Below are 17021 nucleotides of genomic sequence, written 5' to 3' on the forward strand. Positions count from 1 at the left end.
CTACCTCTCTGCAGGCGGCCTCTACACTCCCCGAAGGCGGCGTGGCTCCGGGGCCCTCGTGTCCTCGTGTCCTCACTGCTCACACACAGGGCCTTGCAGGGAGCAGAGCTCAGCCCTGTGTGGCCCTGAGGGTGCTGCCAGCAGGGCTCCCCTGGCCTCCCGCGGGCCCTTTCTCGTCCTTTCCACCAGCCCCTGCCCATGACGGAGTACACGGGTCCGGGTTCCTTGGGCCCTTGCAGAATGAACGGGCCAGGAGGCACAGGAAGCCAGAACAAAAGACTTTTCCTTTTTATTGGCTGCACGACCCGACCCGGTCCTTTGACCCCTCCGTCCTTGCTGCTTCCCAACCCATTTCTGTCCCAATGCCCTGCCTGGGATGAGGATCCGGGTGGAACCCACACAGGGACGAAGGTGGACTTGGCCAGCTGGTTTTCAGGACAGGATGAAACTCTTAACTGTTGAACTGGGGGATGTACAGAAGTTCGTCTGGGGTGGGGGGCGGCTGCGGCGGTCCGGGCGGGCGGAATGTCAGTGGCACACGTAGCCTCCCAAGCTGATGAATCCCCCGAATCCGAGCAACGATGTGCCAGAGCCTCCTCATGTTAACCAAGCTCTCGATGTCCGGGTGGCGGCAGACAACAGGCCCCCAGAGTGGCTCTTCACCCTGCTTTCTGCCCCCAAGCCGCCCTGGCCCTGCACCCCTAGAAAGCCCAGTGGTCTGTCTTCTCCAACACAAACACACAAACAAACACACAAACACACACAGGTAGACCCAGAGGCGCCCACGGGGAAGAAGCAGCAGAAGGGATGCCTCCCTTCGTGCCCATCCCGCGGGAGAAGCTGCCGACCCCACCAAAGGCTGGAGAGGGCCGGGCCGCCTCTGGGGCTCAGACCCACTCTTCCTCATCAAACGGGGCCAGGGAGGAAACCGGCCACCTGCTATTAACCCATAGCACATACTCCATGACCCGTAGCTTGCTGGTCTCCTCGTGGGCCCTGGGCCCCCACAGGAACTCGTAGCGGGCAGGGTTGCTGCCCGCCACCTGCCGGTACTCCACGTAGCCTTCCTGCACCCAGACGTGGGTGAGGAGCTCCCTGGGCTCCCCATAGATGACGTGCTGCCTGCCGGCAAACACCCCTATGACCCCCAGGGCTTCCCACACCTCCTGCTCGGGGGCACGGTCGCCCTCCAGGAGGATCACCCCCAGCAGCAGCACCAGGAGTCCGGTCGTGGGCAGGCCCTGCTCACCGCTCAGCACCCCATCGTAGCTGAGGCCCAGGACGGTGACCAGGACGTAGGAGTGTGCGACGGGGTCCACTTCCTTCACTTCCACGCCAAAGACCAGCTGCATGCACTCACAGGCTTGACCCCAGATCTCGGGCCAGGCATCCTGCATATCTGGGCTGAGGACCTCCAGCACCTCTGCCTGGCTGGTGGGCTGCTTGTCGAGATACTTGCGGAGCAGGAAGCCCACCAGGTCAGCCCCACTCATGAGCATTGCGTCTCCTCCTTGGGCATAGGGCTGCGCATATTCGGGCACCTCCCAGGGGTTCCAGATCTCCTCCTCTGGGCCACTGGGGCCAGCAAACTCCACCTGGCTCCAGCCACTAGCTGCCCTGCCACTGGGGGAGGGCCCGGCACTCTGAGGGCTCTGGGGAGGACTCCAGGCAGTCTCAGACCCCTCCTCTGGGGGCACAAAGAACAGGCCAGAGCTGGACAAGGAAGGGGAGGAGCAAGGGGAGGAGGAGGGGGAGGAGGAGGAAGAGGAACACAGGTAGGGGTAGGGGGAAGATGAATCTTCGTCTTCATCCTCAGCCTCTGGCAGCTGGGCACTGACCAGGCCCTGGGCTTCTCCCGGGTCTTCTTCCAGCTTCCAGAGCTGACTCGTGTGCCTCAGGGGCATGGTGTGGGCGTGGAGCTAAAGCTGAAGACAGCGGTGGGATGGCTGGTCGGGGTGCAGTTGGGCCAAGAGAGGCCCCGTGCCAGGGCAGAGAGCGGGCCGCATCAGGATCGGCTACACAGGAGGCCCCTGCGTGTTGGGCCGGGCGAGTTGAGCCCCTGGCACCAGGCTCAGAGACCACGTGGACCTCAGCAGGTCCCGCGACACAGACCTGCTATGCCTCCTTCACTCTGTGACCTGAGGGCCTCCTGCCGGCCACCAAGGCCCCTGCTGCGCTGCCAGTTCTTGGAGCCCCTGCAGGAGGGAAGCAGGGGGCACCTCAGGGTGCAGACTGCCAGCCCAGCCCTGGGCCCCCAGTGCACACAGGAAGGTTGGCTCGCACTCTGGGAGGTCCCCAGCAGTCCCAGTCCCCTCCTTGGCCTGCCAGTGCCCTTGGCAGGGCCTGGGACCCCGGCCTCTGTCTGCGGTCCTGAGGCCAAAGTGTCCCCACAAAACCAGGCTGCCCCGACCCTCCCCATGAGGAAGCCAGGGGACCGGCTCTGGGCAGGCCTGCCAAAGGTCTCCTCTGCTGACCTGAGTGCAGACCCTCAGGCCCAGGCCCTCCCCTGCCTGAGCCCAGGGATCTGGAGAGGAGGAGGGTCTCCTTGGGATAGGCCACACCCCGGGTTCTCTTCCCAGGGCTGCCAGGGAGGGGCACCCAGATTTCGGGGCCATCCCCTCCTGGGCCTGAGGGCTGGCTTGGGGGCCACTCACCCCTTCAATGTGCGGTGGGCGGGGGTCCACCGTCTGCCCCCTCAAGGAGGCCGTGCTCCTGACGCCAAGGGCCCCCAGTCTCTCGGGAGACCCAGATGGGGAAGTCTGGCCGCCCGGCGGCAGGCAGGTCCCCAGCCTGCCCAGGGGGCCTCCCAGGCCTCCCATCCCTGGCGACCTCCTGCCAGGTCCCCTCTGTCCTGGGCTCCAGGGCCCCCGCCCCCACAGGCACGCCCTGTGCCCCTGCCCAGCCCCGGCTCCTGAGCTCCGGGGGCTCCGGTCCCCAACCCCAGCCTGCCCAGGGGGCCTCCCAGGCCTCCCATCCCTGGCGACCTCCTGCCAGGTCCCCTCTGACCTGGGCTCCAGGGCCCCCGCCCCCACAGGCACGCCCTGTGCCCCTGCCCAGCCCCGGCTCCTGAGCTCCGGGGGCTCCGGTCCGCACCCCCAGCCTGCCCAGGGGGCCTCCCAGGCCTCCCATCCCTGGCGACCTCCTGCCAGGTCCCCTCTGTCCTGGGCTCCAGGGCCCCCGCCCCCACAGGCACGCCCTGTGCCCCTGCCCAGCCCCGGCTCCTGAGCTCCGGGGGCTCCGGTCCCCAACCCCAGCCTGCCCAGGGGGCCTCCCAGGCCTCCCATCCCTGGCGACCTCCTGCCAGGTCCCCTCTGTCCTGGGCTCCAGGGCCCCCGCCCCCACAGGCACGGCCTGTGCCCCTGCCCAGCCCCGGCTCCTGAGCTCCGGGGGCTCCGGTCCCCACCCCCAGCCTGCCCAGGGGGCCTCCCAGGCCTCCCATCCCTGGCGACCTCCTGCCAGGTCCCCTCTGTCCTGGGCTCCAGGGCCCCCGCCCCCACAGGCACGCCCTGTGCCCCTGCCCAGCCCCGGCTCCTGAGCTCCGGGGGCTCCGGTCCCCAACCCCAGCCTGCCCAGGGGGCCTCCCAGGCCTCCTATCCCTGGCGACCTCCTGCCAGGTCCCCTCTGTCCTGGGCTCCAGGGCCCCCGCCCCCACAGGCACGCCCTGTGCCCCTGCCCAGCCCGGGCTCCTGAGCTCCGGGGGCTCCGGTCCCCACCCCCAGCCCCCGAGGCGCATTTCCCGGGTGGCCGAGGGTGTCCTGCCTCCCCAGGGCCGCCCCCCAGCCCCGAGGGGGGGCCCGGTGCCTCCATCTCTCGGGGAGGGCGGGCCGCGGGTGGACGCCTGAAGGTGGGGTGGGGGACCCCCGCAGTTCTCCCTCAGGTCCTCACGCCGCTCCGCGGAGGGCCCGGGCCCGTCCTGCCTCCGGGGGCCCGAGGCCACTGCCCCAGGCCCCAGCATCCAGGCCTCAGCTCCACGCCGAGGACGCCGAGGCCCCGCCTTCCCCCGGTGGTCTCTTGGGGTTCCCGACAGGCCCCCTCCGCGCCCCGCCGCCCTCCGGGGCCCCTCCCCTGCCGCCCTCCAGGGCCGCCCCCCGCCCTCCCTCCGGGGCCCCTCCCGGGGCTACCTGCTGCCTGGCTGCCGCCGGCCCGGGCCTGGCCTCCTTCCAGGGGACCCCAGTGCGACCCCCCGCACCGAGGCCTTCCGCGCTCTCTCAATTCTGACGCAGAGGTCGGCCCACGTCACATCACACCCTGACCCCGTTGCCAGGGGTCCCCACGGCTGACAGCACGTTGGGTTGAGATGAGCTCCAGGCTAGGGTGGGAGGAGGGAAGCGCGCCGGCTGGCAAGGCGGGGGCCCCCTGTCCTCCCTGGGCTCCTGCCCTGCACTCGGGCGGGCTGGGGCCTCGGCTCTCTGCAGACCTCAGCCTGTGCCCCTGACCCCGAGCCTCTCAGGCCCCGACGTCCCTGAGCGCCTGAGGGATGGTGGCTGCGGCTCGGGCCCCACCCCACCGGCTCTGCAGGTCCCGGGGTGGCCCAGGGCTGCTGGCAGGGGCACAGCAGGGTTCGGTGGCCCCCAGCGTCCTGGGACAGCTCGGCTCTCAGTCCTCTCCCAGGAGGCCCTCATCAGGACACAGGCCTGCCTGCAGCCTGTGCAGCTGCCTCTGCCTGCAGCCTCTGCTGTGCAGCCGCAGCGCCCTTTCTCCCGGGGCAGGGGCAGGGGCAGGGGCAGGGGCAGGGGCAGGGTAGGGGCAGGGGCCGCGAGGAAGCGCCCCTTCCCATGGGGTCCCTTGGCCAGCAGCCAGACTTTAGGAACATCGTGCTAAAGGTTTACGTTCCTGGGGGCGGCCGAGCAGCTGCAAGGGTGTCTAGGGGCGTCCCGAATTGCGGGGCCCACTGCAGGGGGTTTTCCCCTGACTTGCTGCGTCATCGGGAGAAACACACCGTCCCTCTCTACCGAGTGTGTGTCCTGTGCACGCGTATGTATAAGGTGTGCAGATTATATGTGCTGGTACATATGCAATCGTACCTACATATCACGTAATACCGACGTTGACACATGTATGTGCGTCTTTGTTCACGTGATACAGGCATTTGTATATGTACCTATATATGTGTACACTACATATATATACTTTATCAAAAATACCTTTTCTTACTCTGTGAATTGCTCTGATACTCCCTACTCTATTTCAGGTTGATTCTGTATATTCTACTTAAGTGATTTTTTTAAGGGGCATTCCTGGCCACTAAGATGATTTCAGGTGCTTATTTGCATAGACTCTAGAGTCCAGTGCCTCAATCATCCTGTCTTTCCCTGTGTCCTCTTAGCACCCCAGGGCTAAGGTCATGTGTACTCTGAGGTCTTGCCTCAGATTTATGCTGGGAAGCAGAAGGAGAAGTTGGAAATTGCTCCGCCTATCAATCCTGTCATCTGCATTGATGCAGGCTGCATTCCCTCCCCACATCCCTGATGTTCCCTGCATCCCCAACCCAAACTCAATATCCAGCTCAGCAGTCTTCAGGGTCCCCCAAGGCTTTCTCCTCATTTATTGTTTGTTTGGACGTTGTTTATTCTCTGTGTGTTTTTCAAGACTTTCATTTCTTTTTCTTTTTCTTTTTCTTTTTTTTGTTAAGGTTTTATTTCTTTACCCATGAGACACACAGAGAGAAACAGAGAGGCAGCAACACAGGCAGAAGGAGAAGCAGGCTCCACGCAGGGAGCCCGATGTGGGACTCGATCCAGGCTCTCCAGGACCAAGTATCTGCCCGAGACTTACTTTTTTTTTAAGTGAGGTTTTAGTTGCACAGAGATGAAAACGGAAATCCCTTCCTCATCGTATTCTGATAGAAGCTTTTCCCATTAGCTAGTGTTGAATTTCTTTCAAAGGAATTTTCTATACCCAGTCGTGATCAGATGTTTTTAGTTCCATTCTTTTCTTAATGTACATAAATACAGTTGAAAGATTTTTCTAACGTTAAGGCAGATTTCTGTTCACTGGGCACCGCCTCTCGTCCCTTTCCTTCGCTAGGATTTTGAATATGCATATACTTATTCAGGATATTTGCTGCTATATGAGTGCTTTTGGCTTAAGCGTTCTTTCAAGGTGGATTTCTCCTCTAGCATTTGCATCCAGGAGCACTAGCGTGGGACATTTAATTGAAAACAATGCCCATATTTTTCTTTAGTTTGAAGGAGTTTCGCTAAGATGATGACTTCTCCCCAACCATTTGGTCGAATGAGACCACAGGGCGGCGGGGCGGGGTGGGGGGGGAGTCCAAAGTGGCGGAGGAGTTGAGAGACCTAAGTTCCTCTGGTCCCCGGAATTCAGCGAGACACCTACTAAATCATTCTGAACCCCTGGGAACTGAACCGGACATCTACAAAAAGAATAGCTGCAACGCTACAAAGAGAAAAGCATCCAGTTTCTACAAGACAGGAGGTGTGGAGAAGCGAAATGGAGGTGATACATGGGAAGATGGGGGGGGGGGCAAAAGGGAGGCGATACATGGGAAGATACGGGGGAGCAACAAGGGGGCGAGCTCCAGCAGCCTCCACCAGAAAGTGATGGAGCAGCAGAGAGAGCAGAATCCAGACCTTTAGAAGTCCGCTCCGGTGAGGGACGGCCCTGCCTGCCCGGTGCTCAGACAGTGAAGCGGGTGCAGAATCCCAGGTGGGACAGCTTGGTCTCAGGATCCCCCGGGGTCACAGGAACACTGACGGTGCCTGAGTGCAGCAGAGCTCCCAGACATGGGAGCAGGGAAGCCGGCTGCAGGTAGCGAGCCCAGCAGCGGGCTCTCGGCCAGTGGTGGCCGTAGCCCCGGAACCCAGCAGGGTCAGTGGGTCCCAGCACCCTCAGCACAGGGGCTCTCCGAGCAGCAGCCCAGCAGGCGGCTGAACCGGCAAGCCCCCCCTTGCTCCCCCTGGGGAGGAGCAGCGCACAGGTCCACACAGCAGGAATCTGCAGGGTTTGGAAGGCGAAGCAGGGTCCGTGCCTGAGATGGAAACGCTTGGTCACAGGCTGGGTGAGCACAGTGTGCGGTCCGGGACCAGGGAGACAGGAGTGATGGGTTGCCTTTCACTGGGGGTGCACCAAGGAGCGGGGCTGTGAGCTTTCGGCCCTGGGGCTAGGGATGAGGAGGCCACCACTTTCGCTCTCAGCCTCTAAAGCGGCCTGCAAGGTCTTCAGGGAACAAAATCCACAGAGAGCAACCCGGAGCAGATTACTTAGCCTGGCCCCCTGGCAAGGGCGGTGCTTGCCCACTCGGGGCAAAGACCCCTGAGAATCAGCGCAACAGGTCGCTCCCCTAGAAAGTCAGCAAGAGCATGCGGCCCAGACCAACTTTACCGAACACTGAGAACCGCAAAACTCCAGCGCTAGGGGAATATAACGTATACAGTTCATAGCGTTTTCCCCCTTGATTCTTTGGTCTTTCCATTTCATTTTTTTTCCCTGTCCTTTTGCAACCAACTTCTTATTTTATCAAACTTTTAGGAAATATTTTTTAGTTTTCATTCTTACATGCTATCCTTCCATTGTTTTTAATTTTATATGTGTTAGTTTTTTTTTTTCTTTACACCTTTGCGGTGCAGTTTCTTCCACCAGGCCAAAATACACCTAGTGTACGGTATATGATTCTGTTTTCTTCACCTGTCTCCTCAAAATCGCTTTTTTCTTCTTTTTTCTCCTTCTTTGTTTCTTTTTTGTTAAGTTCTTTCGATGTTCTGTCTCCCCTTTCTGATATTTCCCACTTATTTTTTATATTCCCCAAATGAATGAGACAAAGACTCCTAACGCTGGGAAACGAACTAGGGGTGGTGGAAGGGGAGGTGGGCAGGGGGTGGGGGCGACTGGGTGACGGGCACTGAGGTGGGCACTTGACGGGATGAGCACTGGGTGTTATTCTATATGTTGACAAATTGAACACCAATAAAAAATAAATTTATAAAAAATAAAAAAAACTAAGGTCTTTCTAAATTTTCATCTTTACAATTACATTCTATCCTGTCAATGTATTTAATATATATAATATTTATACAAGATTTTTTCTTTACAATTTTGAAGCCATCTTTTTTTTTTAATTTCGTTTATTTATTCATGACAGACACAGAGAGAGGGAGGCAGAGACCCAGGCAGAGGGAGAAGCAGGCTCCATGCAGGGAGCCTGACTTGGGACTTGATCCAGGGTCTCCAGGATCACACCCCAGGCTGAAGGTGGCGCTAAACCGCTGAGCCACCTGGGCTGCCCTTCTTCACAATTTTGAGATGTAGTTTCTTCTAACCGAAGGACATACACTCAGAATATAGTGTATTGCTCTGTTTTCTTCACCTGTCTGTTGATATTTCTACTTTTTTTTCTCTTTTAATTTTCATTTTTACAATTGCATTCTACCCTTTCCTTGTATTTAATTTGTTTAGTACCTATAAAAGTTTTCCTTTTGTTACGATTTTGGGATTTAGTTTCCTAACAAACGGACCAAAATACACACAGGATCCAGTGTATTACTCTATTCTCTTCACCTGTCTGATTATATTCTCTCTTTTTAATTTTTCTTTTCAGTTCTCGGTCTCTTGTGATTTGTGTAGGGTATATTTCTCTGGGGTCATTGTTGCCATTTCAGTATTTTGTTCTCTCATTCATTGATTCTTCTCTGCACAGATGGAAAAAACTTCATCACATAAAAGAGAACCAAAGGCAGTACTGACTGCCAGGCACCTAATGAGTATGGACATAAGTAAGATGGTAGAAGTAATGTTCAGAATAATGATTATAAAGATACTATCGGGGCTTGAATAAAGCATCAAAGGCACTAGACAAAGCCTTTCTGGAGAAATAAAAGAACTAAAATCTAATCATTTGAAATTTCAAAAGGGCTATCAATGAGAAGCAATAAAAAATGGAGGCTCTGTCTGCTCCGATAATTAAGGCAGAAGATAGAATTAGTGACATAGGGCAGCCCCGGTGGCTCGGCGGTTTAGCGCCTGCCTTTAGCCCAGGGCGTGATCCTGGAAAACCCGGAATCGAGTCCCATGTGGGGCTCCCTGCATGGAGCCTGCTTCTCCGTCTGCCTGTGTCTCTGCCTCCCTCTCTCTCTCTCTCTGTATGTGCGTCTAATAAATAAATAAATAAAATCGTTTTTAAAAGCCCCAATCCAAAGTTATAGGGTATCAGGTTGGATAAAAAAGGACCATTGATACGCTGCCTGCAAGAGACACATTTTAGGCCCAAACACACCTCCAGATTTAAAGTGGGGGGGATGGAGAAAGATTTATCATGCTAACGGACATAAAATGAAAGCTGGGCTGGCAATCTTTATATCAGACAGACTAGATTTTTTTTTAAAGATTTTATTTATTTATTAAGGAGAGACAGAGAGAGAGGCAGAGACACAGGCAGAGGGAGAAGCAGGCTCCATGCAGGGAGCCTGATGTGGGGCTTGATCCCAGGACAATGGGATCAAGACCTGAGCCAAAGGCAGATGCTCAACCACTGAGCCACCCAGGTGCCCCCAGACAGACTAGATTTTAAAGCAAAGACTGTAGGGGCCCCTGAGTGGCTCAGTGGTTAAGCGTCTGCCTTTGGCCCAGGTCGTGATCCTGGGGTCCTGGGATTGAGTTCAGTATCGGGATCTCTGTGGGGAGCCTGCTTCTCCCTCTGCCTGTTTCTCAGCCTCTGTCTCTCTCTCTGTATGTCATAAATAAGTAAATAAAATCTTAAAAAAAAAAACCACACACACTGGAGGAGCCAGAAGTGGCATGCCTTCTGTTAGAAAGCACTAAGAAGCACACAGTACCACCGAGGAGTAATGATCTCCAGAGAAAGTTGAACTTGCTTCTGGCCTCCAACTGGGGTGAACGTATAGTGACAGGAAATACAGCTGTCTTCAGGAGAAGAAGGCACAGGGTCTGCTCTGTGGCGAGAGCTCTGGGCATCTGCAGGAACGTGTTTGCTTTGTTTTGCATCCCGTCTGCTCAAGAAAGCCACCATTTCCCTGCCTACCACAGTGATGCCACAACACTGCCCAGTCGCCCTGCCTATTCCAAGTCAATGGTGCCTGCCTTTCCCTTTATCCTGGGAGAACGGCCCCTGGATGCTTAGATCTGCATTTGCTCCCTATCCCCTAGGTCAAGTCAGAAAGCTAGGATAAAATCCTGGATCTGACAAGCCAGTTCACTGTACCCGTGCCACTGATCTTGGTGCAAGGCTGCTCTAGGCTCGGAGGATCAGGCCCTCCAGACTAGCCTCTCTAGACCTCTGCCTCCTGCTCTCTGTTGCAGGGCCCTGAGCTACTGCATGCCGTTGTTCTTCCCCGGGCATTTGCTTTTGCCACGCTGCTAGTGGTCCTCTTGGGACATCCTCAGGTCTCGCCCTCAATGTCACCTTTTCCATGAGTCCTTCTACGAATACCCAATCCTAAATTGCAACCCCTCCTCCCACCCCATCCCCAACACTCTGTATTCAGCTCTGTGGATTCGATTTGTTTCCATAGCATTGAAAACTACTCAGCCTACTTCACCTTTCACTTCATTTCATGATTCACTTCAGTGTACACCGCTACACATGCTAGGCTATAAGCACTACAGAGGCAACGAATCTGTTCAATGCTGTATTCTAAGAGCTTTGAGCAGCACCTGGCACATAGTACATGTTTACTACTCATGTTGAGAATGAATAAAGAACTGCCAGCTCCGAGGTCCTGATCCTTGGAGCTTCTCGTCCCTAAACCCCCTTGGCATCTCTAACCCCCACAACTATCCAAACAGGCAAAGTTTGAATGCTCCCATCCATGCTCTACTTATTGGCTCATGGACAAGGTAAGCCACTGAGCTTATAGGGGACTCTGGAGAACCCTAGCCCCAGTCCCTGGTGTGTGCTCCTGGTATTCTGGGGGAAGTCAGCGTAGTAGGATTCCAAACAACGATGGCTGACTGGACACTCTCTCCTGCCAGCTGGCAGCTATGGCCCTCGCCCTTATGCTCTGCTCTTCCTTCTTGTTGGCTTGGATCTATAAGCTGCTACAGTCAAGGACTCACGTGTCCTGGGGTTTGGGTTGGGCCACAGAAGGTTTTACAAATAGCCAGTTCACATAGCACATCCCCATTGATTCCAGAGGGCACACCCATGTTCACATATGACCATAAAAAGACTTCCCTAGCGAAGGTAGAAAGGAGGGTAACTAAGATGGTTTGCAAGGTTACTTTCAAACCCAAAACACTCCAACCACTAGGATTTCTCCCCATTGCCAGAATGCAGGTGCGCTCCTTGCCTTTGCACATACTGTTCCCTGCATCCTGAGGTATCGGAGATACTTTACTTGCAATGAGAAGGGCTCTTGCTGTCGGTGCTGTCCTTCCTGATAATGCCAAAGGCCAGCCTCCTCGTGAGAAGGCATCAGACACACTCAGAGGGACATTCTACTACAACTGGACCAGTACTCCTCAGAAATGTCAATGCCATAGATATAAGCAGAACACTGGCCTTCCAGAGATGTCCGCATCCTAATGCGCACAGCTGGAATATGTTAAGTTACACATCAAAGTGGAATTAATGCTGAAGATGGAATTGAAATTACCAATTACCTGACCTGAAGATAGGGAGATTGTTCAAGATAATCCAGGTAGACCCAATGTAAATACAATGCTCCAAATGTGGAAGGACACGGTCATGTGAGAGACTCAACTGCCCATTGCTGGCGTTGAAGATGGAGGAAGCGTCTATGAGCCAAAGATGGTGGTCACCCTCTGGGTGCTGGAAAAGTCATGAAAACACATTTCTCCTTGGAGACTTCCCAAAGCATCACAGCCCTGCTGATGGCTTGATGTTAGCCCAGTGAGACTCTCCTGGGACTTCTGACTTCCAGCATTTGTGTTGTTCCATTAATGAATTTGTGTTGTACCACTAAGGTTGTGGTGATCTGTTACCACAGCAATAGGAAAGTAATACAGTTCCAAAGAAACAGGAAATAGGAAGGGAGCTATCACATATTGGAGGACATGGAGGGGACATAATGACTGCATGTAATGGTGCCATCCTGGGTTGCAAAGAAAAAGGGCACATTCCTGCCCCTTTGCCCCCAAAGCTCTTGGCCCCTTGGCCACTGTATGGTCCCTCCGACTGTACCACCACTCTGGACAATTGCAGGTGGCCAATTGGGAAATACACAGAAGTCTGTGGCTGAGGTGTAGAGACAATACCACCCATGAGGACGGTGCATGCCTCCCCTCACATTCCTCCTTGCAGGATCAAGGATCCGATCCCCCCAGTGAGAGAAAATGAAGGACAAGGTTGAGGGACTGGGTCCTGACAGTTGGAGAATGGCCAGCAGGAAGCTGGGAGTGTAGGAAACTGCATGAGGCTGTTTCTACCGAAGCCTCGTGAGCCAAGGGATTCGTTACCACACTGTGAGCTCACAGAGCACAGTCCACTCTCTTCTCTTACCACGGGACTTAAGTCAGGCACACACGTTTCCTTAGGTGCGAGACTCCAGATTCTGCACCTTTAAGGTGCAAGGCCGGGGTGGAGGAGTTCAAAAGAGGAGCTCCCCCACAGGAAGCTGCCTGTCCCCGGTGGTTCTTGTCAGAGAACTCCTGGGTCATAGCCACCGCTCCGTGAAGCTGGTGTCCTCGTGAAGGCCCCTGCGAGATTTGCTTTCTGAGTCTGAGCCAGGGAGGGAACGTGGACCTCTCTGCCATCCCCAGAGCCGCCTGGGCCACTGGGATCCCGAAACGAGCACTTTGATCAGAGGAAAGTGTAGTGGGTGACGGGGGCCGTCACCGGGATACTCCCCCACACCCCGCAGGCCCCAGGCTCACATGAGGATTTTGTAAGCAGCCGGGCAGGAGGGCCCTCGGGTTCCCAGGCGGCAGGATGTGCAGAAGGTCAGCCGCCCCAGAAGAGGGGTGAGAAGGAGCACCCGCCATCCTGAGGCTGGTGGCCTTGGCACAAATCCCAGGAGCAGGCCCTGTGGGGCAGTCGTTGCTGGTCGCGGGGACACCTCTGCTAATGTTGCTTGCTGTGGGGCACTGGTGGATCCCACAGTGTTCTTACTCAGAGTTGAGAAGGACTGTTGGGCTGTAGCAGCTAGGAAACCCCAGGCCTCCTATCCCATTTGTTGGAGTCATTCTGGGGTGCATCTCTTTAGCCACAGCCTACTGTGTGGACACATGCCACCCAGGCCCTGAGCTGTCGTAAGCAGGGCAAAGCAAGCAAGACAGAAGCTCCCCGGCCTTGAGAACTCACTCTCGGTCCTTGTCTTCCCAATCTGAGAAGCCTCTGGCTTTGCCCAGGCAGAGCGAAAGGCCTGCTCTACACTCTGGTCTCCTTTGTGTGGAGTTGAGCTGCTTCCTGGCTCTTGCCAGACCTGCCCTGTGGCAGATACCCCTGCAGGTGTCTTAAGGCCCTTCGTGGTCAAATAAGTGCTTGCAGGTCTCCATCTGGCCTCATCGAGAGCCTCCTGCTGAAATCCGAGGAAGACAACTGGGAGGCAGTGCTAGGACAGGGGTTGCAGGGCTCAAAGAAGGAATGGATTCCAGATATGTCTATGAGAGGGAAAAATGCAGACAAGTGTATGATGCTGGCTTGGAAGTTAAAGGAGGGGAAAGAAGTGAAGAAGATTCCGGAAGGTTGTGTTTCACACTGCCTGGTTTTGTGTACGTGTGTTTGCTTTTTTTTTTGAATCTTTCTTTCTTTTTCTGAAACTTATCCATTACTTTTGTTCAGTTGCTCTTTGCCCTTTTTATTTTAAAAACTTCAATAAACTCTTAAACTATTTTCTTTTCGACTTGTAAAAAATTTGCAAAATAGTACAGAGTTTTTATATGCCCCTCACGCAGTTTCCCATTATTAACCGCTTCCATTAGTGTGGTACATTTGTTACAATTAATGGGGTAATTTTGAGACTTCATTTATTAGTAACTGAAGCCATACTTTACTCAGACTTAGGCAGTGTTTACCCAGAGTCTGTTTTCTGTTCCAGAATCCCTGTCAACATACCACCTTACGTTATTTGTAGTGTTTCCTTGGCTGTGGCAGTTTCTTTGTTTTTGAGGAGCGTGACTTTTTTGGGGAGGAGTGATTAGATACTTTGCACATTGGCCCTCAGTCTCCATGTTTCTGATGTTTTACTCATGATTAGTCTGGAGTTCTGTGTTTTGGGAAGGAAGACCACAGCGGTGAAGTGCTACTGTCATCACATCCTACCAACACAACATACCAGTAGCTTGATTTATCACTGTTGAGGTTTACCTCATCTTACAAGTTGCTCTTGTTCCATTTTCCGTAGAATAGTATGAGAATCCTAGGTCTGTGCACTAAGTATGCACACTGCATCTGGGGTCATTTCTCCTAGGGCTCCTTGGCTGACAGAGGAAGACATTACATGTGTGTTCACTACCCTGTGTGTATTCACATATGTATCCAAATTTTAGACGTAATCATCTACATGTGTATTAAGCGTAATAAGAGTTTTTACTGATGTTTTTGGCTCTAATCCACCACCACATAGATCATTACAGCTTCCTCCTCTACAGTGAAATACCTTGAGATTTGGAAGTTGTTTATATGTCAGTGTCCTGTTGTCTCTGCTGGGTAGCCCCCAAGGCTTGGTTATCTCTGAAGGAGCTGCTGAAACAGAATTTGTGGATGTGCAAAGCAGCACTTCAGGTTGAGAACTCCCTGGAACCTCATCAAAGTTATGCCTGCCCTCTAGCCTCTGGACTCTGATAAGGCTATCTTGTCCCTGTCTATGGAACTCTTGAAAGGTCAAGAGTACCCGTTATTTGAGTGTCTGAACTGATGAACAATTTGACTTTTGATGCTTTTGGAGGTTGAGATCACCTGTAACTAAGTATATTCTTCCTTATCTGTCTGGAAAGTATTTCTTTCTTACCAGAGCATGAGCTACAGGGTAAGCTGGACCCCAAGATGAGTCTTTGTTTCCTCACCTTTATTTAGCTTTATGACTCAGGGCATGTTATATGAGCTTTTGGCGCCTCAGTGCTTTTTCTCTATTTTGTATTTGAATAGTCACCGGGAAGCTCCTGGAGGCTGGCATTTAGACTCTTCCAGAGGGTGCTCATCCAGATAGCTGGATGACAAGCAGAGTCCCTCAGATTCGACAGCTATCAAACCTGTATATGTTACTCATCCTTATATAATAATACACATTCTCCAGTGAGTGTTGGAAAGCCTAATTAGAAACTGTGAAATGTGCCCAAGTTCTCAGATTAAAGGTGATACATCATGGGAAATCATGAGTTGATACTTTGATTGATTATGATCAATCAAGTAATAATGATTCTCTCAAACTTTCCTTAAATAAATAGCATAAAATTGCCTATTTCAAACTCTGCTATTGTGTAAAGTTTGACATATTAATATTGTGTAAAGATGTCCATAGTATTATTATTGTGTAAAGTTTTATTACTGTAAAATATTATGAAAATAATATTTATTATTTATATAATAATATAAATAATATAATTATAATATAATGATACATAATTATAATATATAATTATAATGGAAATTATATATAAGTTAATAATAAATATAATACATAATTATATCAATAATATAATTGATATTATAATAACAATGAGATTATTCCGTAAAGTTTTCTATATTGTGTAAAGTTTTCCATATTAATACTTGAAGAATGCTGAAGGTATTGCTGTTATGACAAAAACTCTCAAATTGGCTGGAAATGAACACAGTATACTAGGTCACCTTCTGTGATGCGGTGTAGTGTGGTATGGCCTAACACAAACTAAAAGAAGACCTGCAAAGCCTGGGATTTCAATTTTGATTAAATACATGGAAGAAAATTTCCACCAAATCACTAGGTGACTACTAAGCAAAGCTGGTTCGGTGAAAAGATCAAAAATATTGACAATCATTTAGTAAGACAGAGAAAAAAGCAGACTCAACTACTAAAATAAAAAATAGAAGTTGGGGTAGTATTACAAATCTTTTATTTAAAGAAGAATTTATTTATTTATTTATTTATTTATTTGTTTGTTTGTTTATGAGAGAGGCAGAGACATAGGCAGAGGGAGAAGCAGGTTCCCTTTGGGGAGCCTGATGTGGGACTGGAACCCAGGACCCCGGGATCACGCCCTGAGCCAAAAGCAGATACTGAAGCCCTGAGCCACCCAGGTGCCCCAGTATTACAGGTCTTAGGGAAACAAGCAGGATTCTAAGAGGGTACTCAGAACAATTATACTCCAAGAAAGTATATATCTTAAATGAACTGGACATTTTTAAAAACATAAACAACCAAAAGTAACTCAAGAAGAAAAGAGAATTCAAACAGATCTAACAGGTAAGGAGAATGAATCTACGTTCAAAAATCTCAAAAGAATGAACATCCCAAGACCACGTGACATCACTCATGGATTCCACGAATAGTTGAAAGAAGAACTTATACAAAATCTCAATTTCTTCCCACACTATGGAAGAGGAGGGAATACTTCCTACTACTGTACTGAGGTAGTAAAGCCTGACAAAGATATTTTAAAAAAAGTAAACTAATACTCTTTCATGATAAAAAAAAAAACTTTCAAGAAACTAGAAATAAAACTTTAACATGATAAAAGGCATTCACGAAAAATCCACATCTAATAGACTGAATGCTCAAAGACTGAAATTTTTCCATTAAGCCAAGAAATAAGAAAGAAGCCAAGGGCCGCCTAGGTGGCTCTGTCAGTTAAGCAGCTGGCTCTTGATTTCTACTCAGATCATAATCTCAGGATTGTGAGATCAGGCCCTGCATTGGGCTCCATGCTCAGGGGCGTCTGCCTGAGATTCTCCCTCTCCCTCTTCCTCTCCCTCTCCCCCTCCCTCTCTCTCTAAAATAAATAATAAATAATATTCTTTTAAAACCCGAGAATGCCTGCTTTTACTACCTTTATTTTTATTATACTGGAAGTGCTAGCCAGAGTGATTAAGCAAAAAAATATATTTAATAAATAATAAATAAATAATCATCATAATAAAGACAAAGTGGGGAAAAAGGAAAAAAAAA

The 17021-nt window shown here is 52.1% G+C and overlaps 1 protein-coding gene across 1 annotated transcript; it reads right to left on the reverse strand.

The window, feature by feature from the left end:
* Positions 1 to 265: 265 nt before the first annotated feature.
* On the reverse strand, positions 266 to 4514 carry LOC140596153 (melanoma-associated antigen 8-like). The gene is made up of 2 exons (XM_072743574.1): positions 4122 to 4514; positions 266 to 2195 (listed from the first exon to the last, which is right to left on the reverse strand). Exon 2 carries the CDS (start codon positions 1902 to 1904, stop codon positions 888 to 890), a length of 1017 nt encoding a protein of 338 aa, XP_072599675.1. The 5' UTR covers positions 1905 to 2195; positions 4122 to 4514; the 3' UTR covers positions 266 to 887.
* Positions 4515 to 17021: the final 12507 nt, after the last annotated feature.

The sequence above is a fragment of the Vulpes vulpes genome, chromosome X (genome assembly GCF_048418805.1).
Source record: "Vulpes vulpes isolate BD-2025 chromosome X, VulVul3, whole genome shotgun sequence".
Classification (NCBI taxonomy): Eukaryota; Metazoa; Chordata; class Mammalia; order Carnivora; family Canidae; genus Vulpes; species Vulpes vulpes.